Consider the following 17,149-nt stretch of genomic DNA (forward strand, 5'->3'; position numbering starts at 1 on the left):
GATACCTTTGACATGTTCCATCATTGGCAGTCATGTCACATCTTATTCTGATACCTTTGACATGTTCCATCATTGGCAGTCATACCACATCTTATTTTGATACCTTTGACATGTTCCATCGGTCTCATTGGCAGTCATACCAAATCTTATTCTGATACCTTTGACATGTTCCATCATTGACAGTCATACCACATCTTATTCTGATACCTTTGACATGTTTTATCATTGACAGTCATACCACATCTTATTCTGATACCTTTGACATGTTCCATCATTGACAGTCATACCACATCTTATTCTGATACCTTTGACATGTTCCATCATTGACAGTCATACCACATCTTATTCTGATACCTTTGACATGTTCCATCATTGACAGTCATACCACATCTTATTCTGATACCTTTGACATGTTCCATCATTGGCAGCATACCACATCTTATTCTGATACCTTTGACATGTTCCATCATTGACAGTCATACCACATCTTATTTTGATACCTTTGACATGTTCCATCATTGACAGTCATACCACATCTTATTCTGATACCTTTGACATGTTCCATCATTGGCAGTCATACCACATCTTATTCTGATACCTTTGACATGTTCCATCATTGACAGTCATACCACATCTTATTCTGATACCTTTGACATGTTCCATCATTGGCAGTCATACCACATCTTATTCTGATACCTTTGACATGTTCCATCATTGACAGTCATGTCACATTTTATTCTGATACCTTTGACATGTTCCATCATTGACAGTCACAGTTTTTACCCCATTTTCATGGTTCACTTAACATAGAAAATGAAAGTGTGGATGAGGCATTTGTGTACTATGAATACATTCTTGTTTTTTATAGTTAAGATGATTCTGGTTGAAAAAGGGGATTTTTCAAGGAAGAAATTAAAAACAATTGACAAAGTATAAACTAAACACCCTTATTATCACTCATGTGAAGTAATAGGTTAAGATTACAGGTTACATATACCTTATATTTTTTATCACTTTCAAGGCAGCAATAGAAAAGTATAAATCTTATTTGTCATTAAAACAGTTATTTTTTGCATGTATTGTCCCATTTAGCAAATAATTATACCAGCCCATATTGTCATCAAATCGGGAGAAAAATATATATGGTAAGTGAAATAGTTTATGATGACAAAAGCTTGTTGTGACTTTTTGTGAAGAAGATTTACAAAACAGAATTTTCCAAATATCAAAATATCAAAATTGAATCATCCCTTCTAAACCTACCTTAACTTTTTGATTTCTATGTGTGAAACTGTGTTGTGAAAGAATCTATAAAATATTTTGGGATGCTATGAATAACAAAGAAGCTAAATTCATTCAAGTGTGTACATCACAATATGGCAACTAATTACATAACAATTAATTATGTAATAATTATGTCATAATGAAATTATCACAATTTGAAAGATTATTCCTTCTTCTTTCTTTTGGTACCTCACTTATAAAATTTAAAGAAAGATGAGTGGAATTACATCAGTTTAAAGATGTCTGAATGGGGATGAAAAATCTTTGTATTGTGCTACCCTAAGACTAATCCATGTCAATTTTACTTTTTTCTGCTATGTTCTGACATTTTTATTTATCAATCATAATTGAGTATACAGCCTGACAAATGCTCTCTCAAAAACAACTAAAACGGCTGACAATATAAAACTTTACTTCGTAAAAAATTACAATGAGAACACTAACAATATACAGATCTAACATTAAGACATAACAAACTTTACGAAATTCTTAATCAACAAGAAAATGTATAAAATCTGTTGTTCACCACACTACGAATATATAACTTCAATCTATCAGGCTTAAATGAGCAATAATTATAATGTTAAACACAATGTAGCACTGATTTATAAATATAGCTGCCCCTATGAATATGGCTTAGTGCAAATAAAGATTCAGTATAGAACAGCTTCATTGGATGTGACAACTAGAACATATCAAAAGCTGTGTTCCCTTGAAGAAGACATTATTAAATGACAGGAAACATATAAAATTTAGTTACAATGTTATCATGTATAAAATTCCCTTTTATACCATTCATTCGTAAATTAAAAATAATTAAAACTTTTCAATTTAAAAAAAAACATGAATAAAAAAAAGTTAAAAAAATTTTCTGAAACATAATACCAGAAATATCCTGATAAAATACAGTTGTTGCATTAAAACAATCTGATAAAAATACCTAGGTACAAGTATCTATTGAAAATTTACTCAATGAGAACTAGAATTTATGGTATTACTTAAAATTCTATTATGTTCCTTAAGTTTGAGCAACTATCCCTTTTTTAGCTTAAAAAAATATTAGGACAGTGATCTTTATTATGTAAAGTACTTCTATCAACTTTAAAAGATTATTTAAACCTCACCAAAGAAAAAACATTGTTGATATATGTATAAAATAAAATACTTTAAAAATAACTAATATAAACCTGCAACAAAATAGTCTTAACAATACGTATACTGGAGAAGGCTTCCATAGACTTGGCCTTTGGCCCAATACAATTTTTTTATTTTGAATAAAAAATGACCAAAATATTGGCAACAAGAATATTGTGAATATATAATGGCAAATGAGACTTAAGTATGGAGTAAATCATGAACATGTGATCATCAATAGTTGACTGTCACATTCAGCTGTGTTTCCACGGTAACTTCATTAATAATAGTCTGACACATATGGTTTCATGTCAAAGGTGCCTTCCCATGATGGACGACAGTAACACTTCACACGATCTATAGTAGGTGTGGAATCTCCTACCCTGTAAAAACACAAAAAGAATAAACCACAAAATCCAAACCCTACTGCATTATTTCATTGTATCAACACTATTGCATTATTTCATTGTATCAACACTATTGCATTATTTCATTTTATCAATACTATTGGAATAGTTACAATGTATTTTGATATTTAACCATTTCATACTGTATGTAATTTCTCAAATTGCAGATAAGACCAACTGCAACAATTTTTTTCTGAATTCATTGAAAACATATAATTACCAAAAAAAAAGCTATGTTCAGCTAGATTTTGTCTGTACTTAGTCAGTTGTTATCCATTTGTTTGATGTGTATGAGCTTTTGATTTTTTCCATTTGCTTATAAGGGACTTTTCCTTCAATGGAGTTCGGTAGTTTTTTATTTTACTTTTTGTTTTACAAAGATTTTCAGGTGTGTATTTACTTCATAAGCAGGAAATTCCAATGATATAAGATTTTATGCTCCATGTTGAAGTCCTTGGTATGACTTTCAGATGAAAAATGGCAATAAAAGTACTCAATCTTTGCTATATGGTTTTCCATATGCAGATTTTGTCAAGAACTCTCTTTTCCACTATTAAAATTTAATAGATACGTCAAATTCTTTTATCTTTTATTAACTTCTCTTTATCATCAAATATTTAACTTCTAAATACTAAAGGTCAAATTGAGGTTCTTCAAGTATCAAATGCCTGAATGGATTGAAATAACCCAGAAGTTATCCTAAAAAAATTGTAATTGACCATAACTGAAACATGAATAAAATGGAAATATGTTTGCTGTTGCTTAATAATACTTGACTATAATTTTAAGTTGACACAAGTGCCACTGATGTGTCTAATGAAGACAAAACACATGTCTGGCCTAATCCTCCATTATAACATATAATACTCATATAAGATTGGTTTGATTAGTTTTTGCTAGTGCTTCAATTTAATAACATGACTGGTTGTAGTCAATATTTATCAAAACAGGTGCTGGATAATCAGATAAACTGGAACAGGCTGCATGCTACAGGCAAAGGGTGGCAAAATAATACAAACTATATATAATTTAATCTTACAATGGGTGATAGTATGACAAATTTTAAAAGTATTGGCTAAGATTGCTAAATTTTCCATGGTTTTTAGTTATTATTGACAGTGGATTTGAAAAATTATTAACTTTAATCTATGTACGATCCAAGATGGGCAAAATATTTCTATATGTTTGCAATGGTAATGGTTGGAAGTTCACAGAAAACTTCAGGTTCTCAATTTTTACTTAGGAAGTACAAAGATTAAAAGGCACACAATATCAGATTACTAATTATTGTTAAAGTCTTGATTTCAAAGTAATTAAAGAAAAAGAAACATACGCCATTTGGCAATGAAATGAACAAGAGAGAAACTGTTATTGACAATGAAATATCTGTCTACCAATCAAAAGTTAAAAAGATGAATAAATTAAATGCCACCACACAGCCTGTAATGTTCTTATAATACTGCTTAATAAACACCAATACATTTAACACAATAGCTCTAAAATCAAGCCAACCATGACGCAACCCAATAGAACAATAACAACCTTTCAATTTAGTATAATAAGCCTATCTAGAACATTAAGATTAGGAGGATTTCTTGTTGGTAAAACTTTTTAACTATAGAGATAGTATGCATATAGGTGTAGATATATATTATAAATCTGTATATATATATCCCTGTAAACAGAATCTATGGCTAGCATGGAGATGAATTGATTACATATTAAAATCAAAACCACTCCAACTGATTTAGAAATAGCAGTGTCCTCCCCAGAAATGTAAGTCACCAAGCTACATGAGGTACTTATATTCTTGGGACTTTTTAATTGGTTTAAAAGGGTAAAAAGATTAAGTCTGCATTATCTTAGTTTTACTATGAATTAAGCAACAGTAACAATATTGAATAGAGCATTCTTCTTATTAATATCTTTCTACAGGCTAATTTGGTGGGGATAAGACTTAGCTTTGTTTAATATGTCTCTTCTACACAAGTTCATAAAATTGCAAATCCTGGAAAAAAATGTGACAAATTGCTAGCTCATCTGTTAAGAGAAATGAATGCATATAAGTAATGCTGGATGAAATTAAAAAACGTGGTGCAATTTTTGAACATTTTATCTAAAAATAGATTTGTGCCATGCTTTCAGTCTGGAGAGAACACTGCTCTGGTTATAAGATATAAGACGACTTACAACAGGAAATGAGCCGTCACAAACCATGACTGAAATTAAACAACTTATTTGATAGAAAATCTACTTAATAATATGACCAAAAATATTGTTTTATTTGCTTCTTAGTCAATGTGCATTAAAATTAAAATATAAAAATATTTCATACAAACACACTTACTTGTGTATTTAAGTGCTATTCCAAGAGAAAGATCAAGATTTTTTGACACAGCTTAAGCTTGTGTGTACGGTAATCTTTTATAGCAACTTATTCAATGTTCATAAATTACATAAAGAAACCAGATGCTCCGCAGGGCGTAGCTTTATACGACCGCAGAGGTTGAACCCTGAACGGTTGGGGCAAGTATGGACACAATATTCAAGCTGGATTCAGCTCTAAATTTGAATTGTGATTAAATAGTTGACACAGCATAGGTTTCTGACACAGAATGAATGTGTTCTAATGAACTTAAAATTTTTGTTTTCTCTTAGAGCAATTCACTATGCTGTTGAATATTAATCCTCTCAAAAAAATGTTTGAAGAAATTTTCTTTTTTATTTATGAAATTTCAAATGAGAAAAATTGAACCCAATTTTTTTAATCACATCCCCCTTTCCCTTATTCCAAAACTAATCTCAATTAAAATTTCTAATGGAGTTTGCAACAATAACTACTCATTTAAATACATCATAAAATATTAAGATGTAAAAAAACTGCTTGTTATCACTGAATGGTAAAGATTATTTTAATTTATTAGTTGGTAGTAAAAAGTGAATATACATTGTATATTGTATATAACAAAGATTTAAGTTGATTCTGGACAAAGAAAGATAACTCCAATTAAAAAAAAATCTTGCTATTGCACAATATTTTGCAATTAGATATTTCTTGCTTACTATTCTGGACAAAGAAAGATAACTCTAATTAAAAAAAAATTTGCTATTTCACAATATTGTGCAATTAGATATTTCTTGCCATTGCGCAATACTGTGCAATTGAAAAGACTTGCTATTGCACAATACTTAATATAATAATTTAAGATCCTGATTTGGACCAACTTGAAAACTGGGCCCATAATAAAAAATCTAAGTACATTTTTGGATTCAGCATATCAAAGAACCCCAAGATTTCAATTTTTGTTAAAATCAGACTTAGTTTAATTTTGGACCCTTTGGACTTTAGTGTAGACCAATTTGAAAACAGGACCAAAAATGAAGAATCTACATACACAGTTAGATTTGGTATATCAAAGAACCCCATTTATTCAATTTTTGATGAAATCAAACAAAGTTTAATTTTGGACCCCGATTTGGACCAACTTGAAAACTGGGCCAATAATCAAGAATCTAAGTACATTTTTAGATTCAGCATATCAAAGAACCTAACTGATTCATTTTTTGTCAAAATCAAACTAAGTTTAATATTTGGACCCTTTGGACCTTAATGTAGACCAATTTGAAAACGGGACCAAAAGTTAAGAATCTACATACACAGTCATGACAGTTAGATTCGGCATATCAAAGAACCCCAATTATTCAATTTTGATGAAATCAAACAAAGTTTAATTTTGGACCCTTTGGGCCCCTTATTCTGTTGGGACCAAAACTCCCAAAATCAATACCAACCTTCCTTTTATGGTCATAAACCTTGTGTTTAAATTTCATAGATTTCTATTTACTTATACTAACGTTATGGTGCGAAAACCAAGAATAATGCTTATTTGGGCCCTTTTTTGGCCCCTAATTCCTAAACTGTTGAAACCAAAACTCCCAAAATCAATCCCAACCGTTCTTTTGTGGTCATAAACCTTGTGTCAAAATTTCATAGATTTCTATTAACTTAAACTAAAGTTATAGTGCGAAAACCAAGAAAATGCTTATTTGGGCCCTTTTTGGCCCCTAATTCCTAAAATGTTGGGACCAAAACTCCCAAAATCAATATATACCAACCTTCCTTTTGTGGTCATAAACCTTGTGTTAAAATTTCATAGATTTCCATTCACTTTTACTAAAGTTAGAGTGCGAAAACTAAAAGTATTCGGACGACGACGACGCAGACGACGCCAACGTGATAGCAATATACGACGAAAAAATTTTCAAATTTTGCGGTCGTATAAAAATGTTGGATTTTGTGATTTTGTGAAGTCCCCTTACCATGCACATCTGTTTTGATTGAATCTGTTGGGTACTAATTTTGTGCTATTTTGGGTAAAATATTGGTACCAACGATAAAAGTTGAATCCACAGTCTTTAGTCCTAAAATACAGGAGGATTTTCCCATTCGAAGAATATTTTTGTCTTTTTCAAAATTGATTTATTCTCAAATATTAATCTCAATTTTAGGACACTAAGCAATAGCATCAAAGTTTCTCAAGGACAATGATTAAACACCAAAGATAATACCAAAATACACTAAATAAAGGGCATCTGTAGAGTAAGAGACAAATGGAAAAGGAAGCTCTGTCTGACCTCTTATTTCAAAGTACCACCTGTTTATCCCTTATTCCCATAGAGAAATAAATTATGAACAGCAACTTTCATTTCACTCTTTCAAAACTATAATCATGATAACTTTTTAGGAGAATGAGAAATGGAGACCACCCCACACTTTTCTCGATATAGGTAGATAATAAATCATAATGGTATGATGTTTACTTACACAGAATTGTCTCTAGCATTATACTGTTGTTGATTAGGTACAAAGTCTGATTCCATGAAGGTACATGCCATTTCTTCCTCAGACAACAGACTTGTACAAGAATAAAGCTCTTCGTTTATATTCATGATCATATTGTTCTGTAATTAACAATTAACAATAGTACATAATCTAATGATCTTTCTGAGTTAATATATAGTGTTGATACAGATTGCCATAAATGTTAATAACTAGTTTTTTAAAATGCTACATAAATAAAACATTGAATATGTCAGTTGTTTTTTGGAAAACCTTTAAGAAATTTTGGGTCTTCTACATATATGCTCCCCAACTTTGTAATGGATTTGGCCTTTGAACTTTTTTAATTCAAGTGTCACTGGTTTGTCTTTTGACATAAAAAATAGTATCTTTGAGGATTTTTAACAGCACAAAAAAAAACCTTTTGAAATGTATGGATTGACAAAATTATGCACATTCATCATGTTCATATATAGAATAGATTTTAGAGAATGGAAATGGGGAATGTGACAAAGAGGAAACTGGACCAACATCAAATGGGTCTTTAACGCTGGCCCTGAAACAATAATGTTTACTTCTTCAGCAAAATGGATGCCACATTAATTACAGAAACAATTTTTATGGCTTGGAACATCATATATTTCATGTCTTTGAATTTTGTTTTAAAAGTTTTAGCTTAAGGTGGTACCCAACACTTTAACTAAAATTAATTTGGCTAGTTTAATTTTTCATAACATTTTGACAAAATATTTACTTTGACTCTTTGACAAAAATGTGAAAAAATCAAAAAATTTGAACCAACTTTTTTATCCAAAAAATTACACTGGTTATATAGGAGTTTGATAAACACTTATTTTGATCATTGAGAAGCTTAATATCCCCTTCACAACACAACATAATTAAAACGTTTAGCTGATTTTACAGAGTTATCTCCCTGTAGTGTTAGGTACCACCTTAATTCTTTTTTTGAAGAAAGGCGACCACAGGAACATTAATGTAGAGGAAATAAACTTATGTTATGTAAATACAATTTCATCTGAACTTTTACACAAAACATCTATGTATTGAGATTCTAAAATATAAATTTCTAACCTGTTGGTCATGCAGTGATAGACATGGTCCAGTTTGACTTAAATAATCAGGATTTGATTGATGTGGCAAAATGCTAGAACTAGACTGTTGTAATAAAAGTCCCTGGTGTGATGGTTGTTGAGTTAAAAAACCTTGACCAGAAGGTTGAGATAAAAATCCTTGACCAGTTGGTTGTTGAGATAAAAATTCTTGACCAGTTGGTTGTTGAGATAAAAATCCTTGACCATCTGGTTGAGATGCTAGCAGACTAGGACATGTTAATTGCTGTTGTCCCTGTAGCCTAAGTATAGTTTGAGATTCTGACTCAGATCTGTGGTTCTGAAAGGTAATAAAATATTCATGTATGATTTGAGAATCAAGTTTTCCTCGAGTTCAGAGTTTGAAGCACTTAAATTAGACAATGTACAAAAACTGTATAATTTCCAAATCCGGAATAGGAGTACAGGATTGTGATTACAAGTGAGCATATTCCTGGTCATCTCCTTTGAGACATACATGTTTATATGAATACACCTGATCGCTAATCCCGGCTGCTTGAACTTTTGATGAATACAACAATCACTTTTCCATTGTGGCGTCCAATGTTTTGTTTTATGACATTAAAATTTTGCGGGAACCAGTGTGATATCCAGTAATGGCGGACAAATAGCGGTAAGGTGTATAACTAGATCATTGTTCAGGCTTAGCATTGCATTTACCCTTTTTGAATTTTTTTTTTTCAAGTGAATATATAACCTGTCAAAAACTATTATGTTCTAAACACATGATAAGAAAAGAGATCCTGCCATTTATTTTTTATAAAATTAAATATGAGCTTGACAAGAATTCATTAAGTATCATGCTATATCTTTGATGTTTACTTGTCGTTGGCTGTTGAAGTTCTGAGATGACATCTCGTTATGATTTTCATCATCCATTTCACATACATTGAAATCACCAGCAGGGGAAATAACTCTGCATTTTTTACTCTGTTGTTCCTGAAAGGAAAATAATGAGATTATTATTAGGATTTATTTTTTAGATACATGCAAAAGAACAAAATAATGAAGGTGAATATCACTAAAGGGAATATGTAAGAAATTCATTTGCTTGAAAATACAAAATCTGAGATTTGTAATTGTATGCATTCTATTTTAGAATACCACATCTTCTTATTTTCATATCATACATATTTAGTTGTTTTTAAATGGCAGAAGCAAGGTCCAAATGGTGATCTGACAATTTCATTGTCTACTAAGGGGACTAAGACTAATTCCTGCTAAAAAGTTGTAAACAGAAATGTTCTGTCTATGTACAATAAACTGATGTTATGCAAAGTGACCAACATTCAGTCCTTTTCACTGTGTTCAAAAAGAAACTTTGTTCTCTTTAAATTTTAATACTAAAAGATATATTGAATTGACTTGGGACTCAAGGCATTAAGCTATTTCACTACAAACAATAGTTGTACATTAACATGATTAACTTATGATATCTTTGTATTGTAATCAAAACTAATTTGGTTTTCCAACCTTTCTAACAGATCAAGGACCATAACTCCTTAACAGTAGATATCATTCTCTGTTTTCTCATTTTCTCATCAATAACAATATATAAAATATTTGAAAAAGCATTTGTTGATTAGAGCATTAGTAATAGTTATTGCACAGAAACTGTTGGCAACCTCCCTCTAGCAGTATTTCACCATTTCATTAACCTGATTTGTCCTCTAGAAATCTGACTTAAAATGTTCCCTTTAAAAATGCAAGCTACATGTATATGAGATAATATGACAGTATGACACATATACATGTACTTGCATATGTTTTAAAGAATTTAAAAGGTTTTCTCACTAATGTGAATTTACCAAAGATTCTTGAGAACAGGCATCACCAGAGATCTTTCTTTTAATTCCATTGGTGTGTGTCTGCACTGACCATATAAAGTCTGATAAAGGCATCTGTAAGCAGATAAACTATATACATTGATTAACTCATATAGAATCTTTGAAGGGACAAAAATCTATGAAATAAGCATAAATATATTAAAATTCTTATGCCATACACATAAAATGAAATTCTGACCACCTTTATAGGAACATAAATGAATTTAATTTGATATTGCCAACTGTGATGTTTTTTCATCATAATTCAAAGCTGTGATCATGGTGATGATCAGGCAAATTCCACTCAGTTATACGTACCTCAATGAACTCATTTTTATTGTTAGCTTTAATATAATAATTTAAAGGTCAATTGTTTTTTTTGATGTTGATCAGATATCCAGATGGGTTCACAATAGAATGCAAGTTCTGTTACTTTAGCAGAAAACTGGGCATCTCATTTTCAGTAAAGTGCAAAAATTGTTACAAATAATATATAATTTTCTAGATTATAGCCATTACAAGTGGTAAATGACATATTGCAATTTTCCTGCTTTGAATCCATTTTGAACAAATATATTCCTCTATAGAGGGATATTTTATTGAATCTGTGGCATATCCATTCACCCCCCTTTCACATTTGCACCCAAAGTCCATTCACATCCTACACGTTCACAACCTTTTGTTTTTATTGGTTTTGTTTTGTATTCAAGTTTTAAGTGTATTGTTATAAACATTTGTTTTTCAATTGTTAAAAAAAAGTGAGACTCTGACTTTTCTTTTTGTGATGGATAACTCTTAATTTTGTTTTGGTTAATTAGTGTATTGTGGGATATATGAAAAATCGCTGTTTCTCAATAAAGTGAGATTCTGACAACAATTTTTTTTGCCCTGTATATCAAATAATGTTTGGTTTTGCAGGTAAGTGTATAGCTAGAAATATATTTTTTTTTCATTGTTTCAAAACAAAGCGAGATGAAAGGGGCTAAGCTGTTAAAAACAATTATCTTTTGTGTTTTTCATCTAAATTCGTCAATATTTTACTCATCCATGCAGTATTTACACCAATGCATGTTGAAACAACAATCATGATTTTCAAACACAAACAATTATAACAGTACCAATTAACAGTAATCATACATTTAATCATCAAAATTGAAAGAAAATAAAGATTTCACATAATAGTTCCCCAATTTTTATTCAGGAAAATATCTAATAACAGTCCATTTGCCAATTCCCTTAATTGATCCTGTAATGTGAGATCCCTTTTTTGTTGTCTTCCTTATGAGGGACATAAATTTGTATTGACAATAGACATGATAGAGAGCTAGGGGAAAGAGCAAACTTACCTGTGTGTAATGTGAGTAACCTTTGAGCTTTTCAAATCTTTTAATTATATTAATTTGTTGTTTACATGTAGCTATATATACTTTTGTCACCATAAGTTATGTTTCATGAAAAATAAGATAAACTGCCAATACATCACTTTAAACTTATCAAGCCAATTTTGTCCAGTATAGAACCAGTCTATGAATGACAAAGGTAAGTAATTTGTTTAAAAAGTGTGTAATAACAGAATCAAATCGGTAATTGGCAAATGGACTTTTCATGAACAAGTATTTGAATATAAATTGGGTGCCAACGGACTTAGGGGACGAAAATGTGAAGTACAAACATTTAGGGTGCGAAAGTGTTTTGGGTGCAATTGGACCTGATAGTGATAGTGACACCATTTTATCCCTCTATCATGTCTATCTTGATAGAAGGATTATATAATTATTTCTCTGACTATATAGGTATAAATACCATATGTAGGCTTTAATTTCTTCCCAACCTGGTTTACGTGCATTTGTTAATGACATTTAGAATATCATGACAACTTAGTTAAGGTATGATTGCAAGTGCAAGTTGGTGAGGTGTTCAAGGTACACAATGACATGTATCTGCTTTATCCAGGTGTGTTGATAAGTCGTTATCCTAAGGCTATTTTTTTCTTATTTTTTCTGTAGACTTAGCTTTCATTTTTTATTACCATGCATTGTCAAGCTTGGTAACTCATAATTGTTTCTCAGTAACTCAATGTACGATGCTGTCCCATACAGAACCTTCAGACCTTGTTTGTTTACTTCAAATTTCAATGGCGTCAAAATCAAGTGATGTCAATGCGTTCTACCCAATCAAATTGCTCTACTGTCAATTAGGGGATTTTTCAGTCTACGGCAATTATGTTATTTCTTTGTGGGATATAGTTTTAAAATAGTTTGCAAAAATTTGGGGTTTAATTCAACAGGAAACCTCATTTTTTGCCATCCCTTTCGACATCAATGGAATTTTGTATGAATATTTACCTACAGTCATGATGGTCAGAATATCGATCTTTTTATAATGAATAAAAAAAAAATTCTATGAAAAATAAATGTAAATTGTTTTTTATTAACCTACTCTATATTCCTGTACAAAATTATGACATGGACATCGTTTTTTCATATAGTTTTCCTTTCATTTTGGTTGGGCTTTTTCGCTGGAAAATCGCGAAAGACGTAAGGAGCATGTCATTTTAAATTCCTAAAAACACGATTTGTTTGACCTGTATTGCCTGCCACAAGATTGATGACGCTGAATGGAATGTACACAAAGCAATGGAGACCGGAAGTGGGATATTGTGAAGTTCTAGATTGTTTTTAGACATTCGGAAGTCAGGATTGAAACGGGCATTAGGAAATTGGCATTTTTTAACAATAATTGAGAACAACAATGAAAACTTACCTTAAGGATGTACTTAGGTGAGGTTTTGATATTTGTGTCAAATTTTCGGACTCCTTGGTGTTTTTCCATACAAAACAAGGTAAAATATTTTGCCCCATAACACCCATTTATTTTTTCATATAAGACTAAATAGCTCATGAAAGGTCATTTACCAAAATTTTAGAAGATTCTTAATTTTCTTTCTTTTATTTTGGGACCCAAATGATACCAATGCAAACAGAAGGTAAAAGTCCGAGTCAGCCTTTTCCTGCCATATTTTAAATCTCAAATATCTCGAAAAGGAGGTCCATGACCTTTCAATATTTTTAGTTTATTTTTATCCTTAAAGAATGCTCTACAAGCTTACAGTATCAATTTTAAATTCTTGATTTATTAATTTTCACCTAACCTCACCTAAGTACATCCTTAAGAAATCTTCAAAAGTGCAGAAAAAAACGTATTCTGCACTGTTTTCTACGCTGGAAGTAGCGTAGTGACGTCAATGCGTAGTTTCTCAGTGTGTTAAGTTCAAATACAAATACCTACTGTAACGAACTGACAAGATGACCGATTTTATACTATGGTAGGATATATTATCTGGTGCTGTATGGAATAGACTAAATTTAGTAGTTATTAAAGTCATGAAACCAGTGAGTGGTGAAAAATAATGTTTATCCAATTCTTGAACCAATGCATGTATATATCATGAACTTAGAACTCTGTGCCGATTTTGTCACTTTTAACGCAAATATATTGTATAATCGTCAATTTTTTTTTTTCTCTGTCTGTTATGATTTAACAAATATGGCTGCTCATTAAATGCCGTGTTTTAAAGCCTAAGTTTACCGATTGTCAGCTTATAGTAAATAAATAACAAAAAGCATGGGTATTGAGCACGTGTTTAACATGTACAATCAGAAAATTGTTTATTTTAATGACTGATCCATGCGTATTGCGATCGCCGGATTTTTACGAGGAGGGTTACGCTCAGGTCACTATGCATACGGAAAATATGTTGGCGAATTGCTTCCGGAAGCAAGCAATTAAAAACAAATAAACTTCTTCTAAATGTGGACAAATTAAAGAATTTTCCTCAGAAAAAAGTATATGTATCCTACCGTAGTCTAAAATCGGTCATCTTGCGAGTTTGTTAGGTATTTGTGTTTGAACTTAACACACAGGGAAACTATGCATTGACGTCACTTCGCTACCTCTGGCGTAGAAAAACAGTGCAGAATACGTTTTTTCTGCACTTTTCAATAAAAAACATTTCTAAAGGTAAGTTTTCATTGTTGTTCTCAATTATTGCTAAAAAATGCCAATTTTCTAATGCCTGTTTCAATCCCGACTTCTGAATGTCTAAAAACATTCTAGAACTTCACAAAATCCCACTTCCGGCCTCCATTGCTTTGTGTACATTCCATTCAGCGTCATCAGTCTTGTGGCAGGCAATACAGGTCAAGCAAATCGTATTTTTAGAAATTTTAAAATGACATGCTCCTTACGTCTTTTGTGATTTTCCGCAAAAAAAGCCCAACGAAAACTATACATTGTATGAAAAAACGATGTCCATGCCATAATTTTGTACAGGAATATAGAGAAGGTTAATAAAAAAACAATTTACATTTATTTTTCATAGAATTTTTTTTTTATTCATTATAAAAAGATCGATATTCTGACCATCATGACTGTAGGTAAATATTCATACAAAATTCCATTATTGTCGAAAGGGATGGCAAAAAATGAGGTTTCCTGTTGAATAAAACCCCAAGTTATTGCAAACTAGTTTAAAGCAATATCCTACAAAGAAATAATGTAATTGCCGTAGACTACAAAACCCCTTCATTGACAGTAGAGCAAACTGATTGGGTAGAACGATTTGACATCACATGATTTTGACACCATTGAAATTTGAATGTAAACAAACAAGGTCAGAAGGTTCAGTATGGGACAGCATCCTACATTGAGTTACTGAGAAACAATTATGAGTTACCAAGCTTGACAGTGCATGGTAATAAAAAAAATGAAAGCTAAGTCTGCAGAAAAAATAAGAAAAAAATAGCCTTAGGATAATGACTTATCAACACACCTGATTACATAAGTTGTAAACTGAAAACTATCCATTTAGTTATAAAAAACATATGTACGATTTTTTTTTTAATTTGAGGTTTCTTATAAATTTAAGCCAAATTTATGGTTGTTTCAAATTCGTTTCTATACATGACACTATAAGCTATAACTGTAAGAGTTAAATCTTGTCACCAAATTGTATATCGGGGTTCTTTAATTAATACCCGGCAAATTTGTAGCGACCTAGGTACCTACCATGCATTTCTAAATCGAAAATAGCAGTAGATAGGATGACATCTAAAAGTAACTTGGCAGGTTCCAAATGTTTTATTTTTTAATTGACTTGATGTTTACATAAAATGCAATGTCATTTAACACGCAATTATACAAATAAAATACCACCTTTGTTTACAGTTTGAGTAGTCTGTCGGTTTCTTTTGATTTCACGCGCCGATGATCGTAAGAGTTCGGTAATTTCCGTAAGAGTAGTTTAAAAGATGTACTACAGTACCAATCTCACATTTTATTTAACATTTAAATGATTTTTGAGATTGTCAAAACCATTAAAATGATTAGAAAGCATAGATAATGTTATATTTATAATAATATTTGCCTTTAATTACTCACAACAGAAACATTTTTTAGAGTGGTTGTTCGGACTATTGTGTCGACTTTTAGTTACACCTCATACCCACAATTCATTGTTTGTATATATCATGGCGGTAAAAGGCGAACAGGTTCTTGTCTTGGCTTGTCTTCTGGCAATTTTTCTAAACCATTCCATATTTGTTTCCTGTCAGACTTCTCCACTTAGCACCGAAACAACAACTAATGATGTTACAACAACTGGAGCCCAGACTACTATCGAAGAAACGACAGTTACTACAGAAGCAGCCACGACACAGGCCCCAACAACTACCACCACACAGTTACCCACATTACCACCAACTGTAGTTGCATCTGTCACAGGTGTTCTCTTGTTTTAAACAGATATATTGATCATAATGTACTACAAGATCTTCACTGGTGTCTAATCTTTTCGTATCCGAAATCTTGGGGGGGGGGGAGAATTCATGTTTGCCATGATTATACTTTGGGTTGGTCTTTTCACCACTGAACACAGCTGAACGGTATCAGTTTTTTCATTCCAAACTGATCCGGCCCCAAGTCAATCCATCTCACATCAATCCATAATTTGTAATTTTAATGAAATTTTGCAGTTTATGGTTATTATCTTGATAGTCCGAGATTACTCTGACGTCCAACGACTGTTTAGCCAGACAAGCTGGGGCCGTGGGATGTCAGAGCTTGGTCCATATCAAAAAGTGCATTTTTGTCTGTCCAAAATAGTTACGCTGCTTCGTTGCTTCTGGTGCCGACAAACGGCCTTGGAATTATATAAATCGGGTATCAATTTTTGTTTATTTTTCATTTATCTCTTCATTTATGTAAGTTTCACCTACCTGCCACTCTTTATTCTCTCATATTTAGACATTTTTCACAGTGACCCATTGATTCAGACATTTTGACACCGATCAGGAAGAACAAAACTAACCCATCAGGCCCCGCTATTTTCATGAAAACTATGATTTTTAGAGGAAAACATTTATTTAAAAATATTTATTGTTATGTCTCATATGATTTACATTATTATAGAAAAATAAACACTTTAAATAAAAAAATGATCAACAAGGCAAGATTTATTATAAATAAGTC

At 31.5% G+C, this 17,149-nt stretch overlaps 2 protein-coding genes across 7 annotated transcripts in view; one reads left to right on the forward strand and one right to left on the reverse strand.

Moving 5' to 3' along the window:
- Positions 1–1,679: 1,679 nt before the first annotated feature.
- On the reverse strand, positions 1,680–15,919 carry LOC143083804 (uncharacterized). 3 transcript variants are annotated; one of them, XM_076260175.1, is made up of 7 exons: positions 15,689–15,828; positions 10,604–10,696; positions 9,618–9,734; positions 8,758–9,075; positions 7,651–7,787; positions 5,016–5,044; positions 1,680–2,801 (listed from the first exon to the last, which is right to left on the reverse strand). In XM_076260175.1, the coding sequence occupies exons 1-6, from the start codon at positions 15,689–15,691 to the stop codon at positions 5,032–5,034; spliced, it is 681 nt and encodes a 226-aa protein (XP_076116290.1). In that variant the 5' UTR covers positions 15,692–15,828; the 3' UTR covers positions 1,680–2,801; positions 5,016–5,031. The 3 variants fall into 3 exon arrangements, with proteins under 3 accessions (XP_076116290.1, XP_076116289.1, XP_076116288.1); XM_076260174.1 differs by lacking the exons at positions 5,016–5,044; positions 15,689–15,828 and adding an exon at positions 15,836–15,919; XM_076260173.1 differs by lacking the exon at positions 5,016–5,044.
- A 208-nt stretch (positions 15,920–16,127) lies between these two features.
- The window catches only part of LOC143083806 (tectonic-1-like), a 28,373-nt gene continuing 27,351 nt past the window's right edge, over positions 16,128–17,149 (forward strand). For all 4 annotated transcript variants that reach the window (XM_076260176.1, XM_076260177.1, XM_076260178.1 and 1 more), the window contains exon 1: positions 16,128–16,402. In XM_076260176.1, the coding sequence (XP_076116291.1) occupies positions 16,150–16,402 (253 nt within the window). In that variant the 5' untranslated portion in view covers positions 16,128–16,149. The remainder of the gene's footprint in view (positions 16,403–17,149) is intronic.

This window comes from Mytilus galloprovincialis, chromosome 7, assembly GCF_965363235.1.
Source record: "Mytilus galloprovincialis chromosome 7, xbMytGall1.hap1.1, whole genome shotgun sequence".
Taxonomy (NCBI): domain Eukaryota; kingdom Metazoa; phylum Mollusca; class Bivalvia; order Mytilida; family Mytilidae; genus Mytilus; species Mytilus galloprovincialis.

What these genes read in the sequence shown, in the direction of transcription:
- LOC143083804 (XM_076260173.1), bottom strand. An exon ending in TATCACTGCATGACCAACAG is followed by an intron (nt 7,788 to 8,757) that starts GTTAGAAATTTA and finishes TGTTAATTACAG; the next exon opens with AACAATATGATCATGAATAT. An exon ending in AATGCTAGAGACAATTCTGT is followed by an intron (nt 2,802 to 7,650) that starts GTAAGTAAACAT and finishes GTGTTTTTACAG; the next exon opens with GGTAGGAGATTCCACACCTA.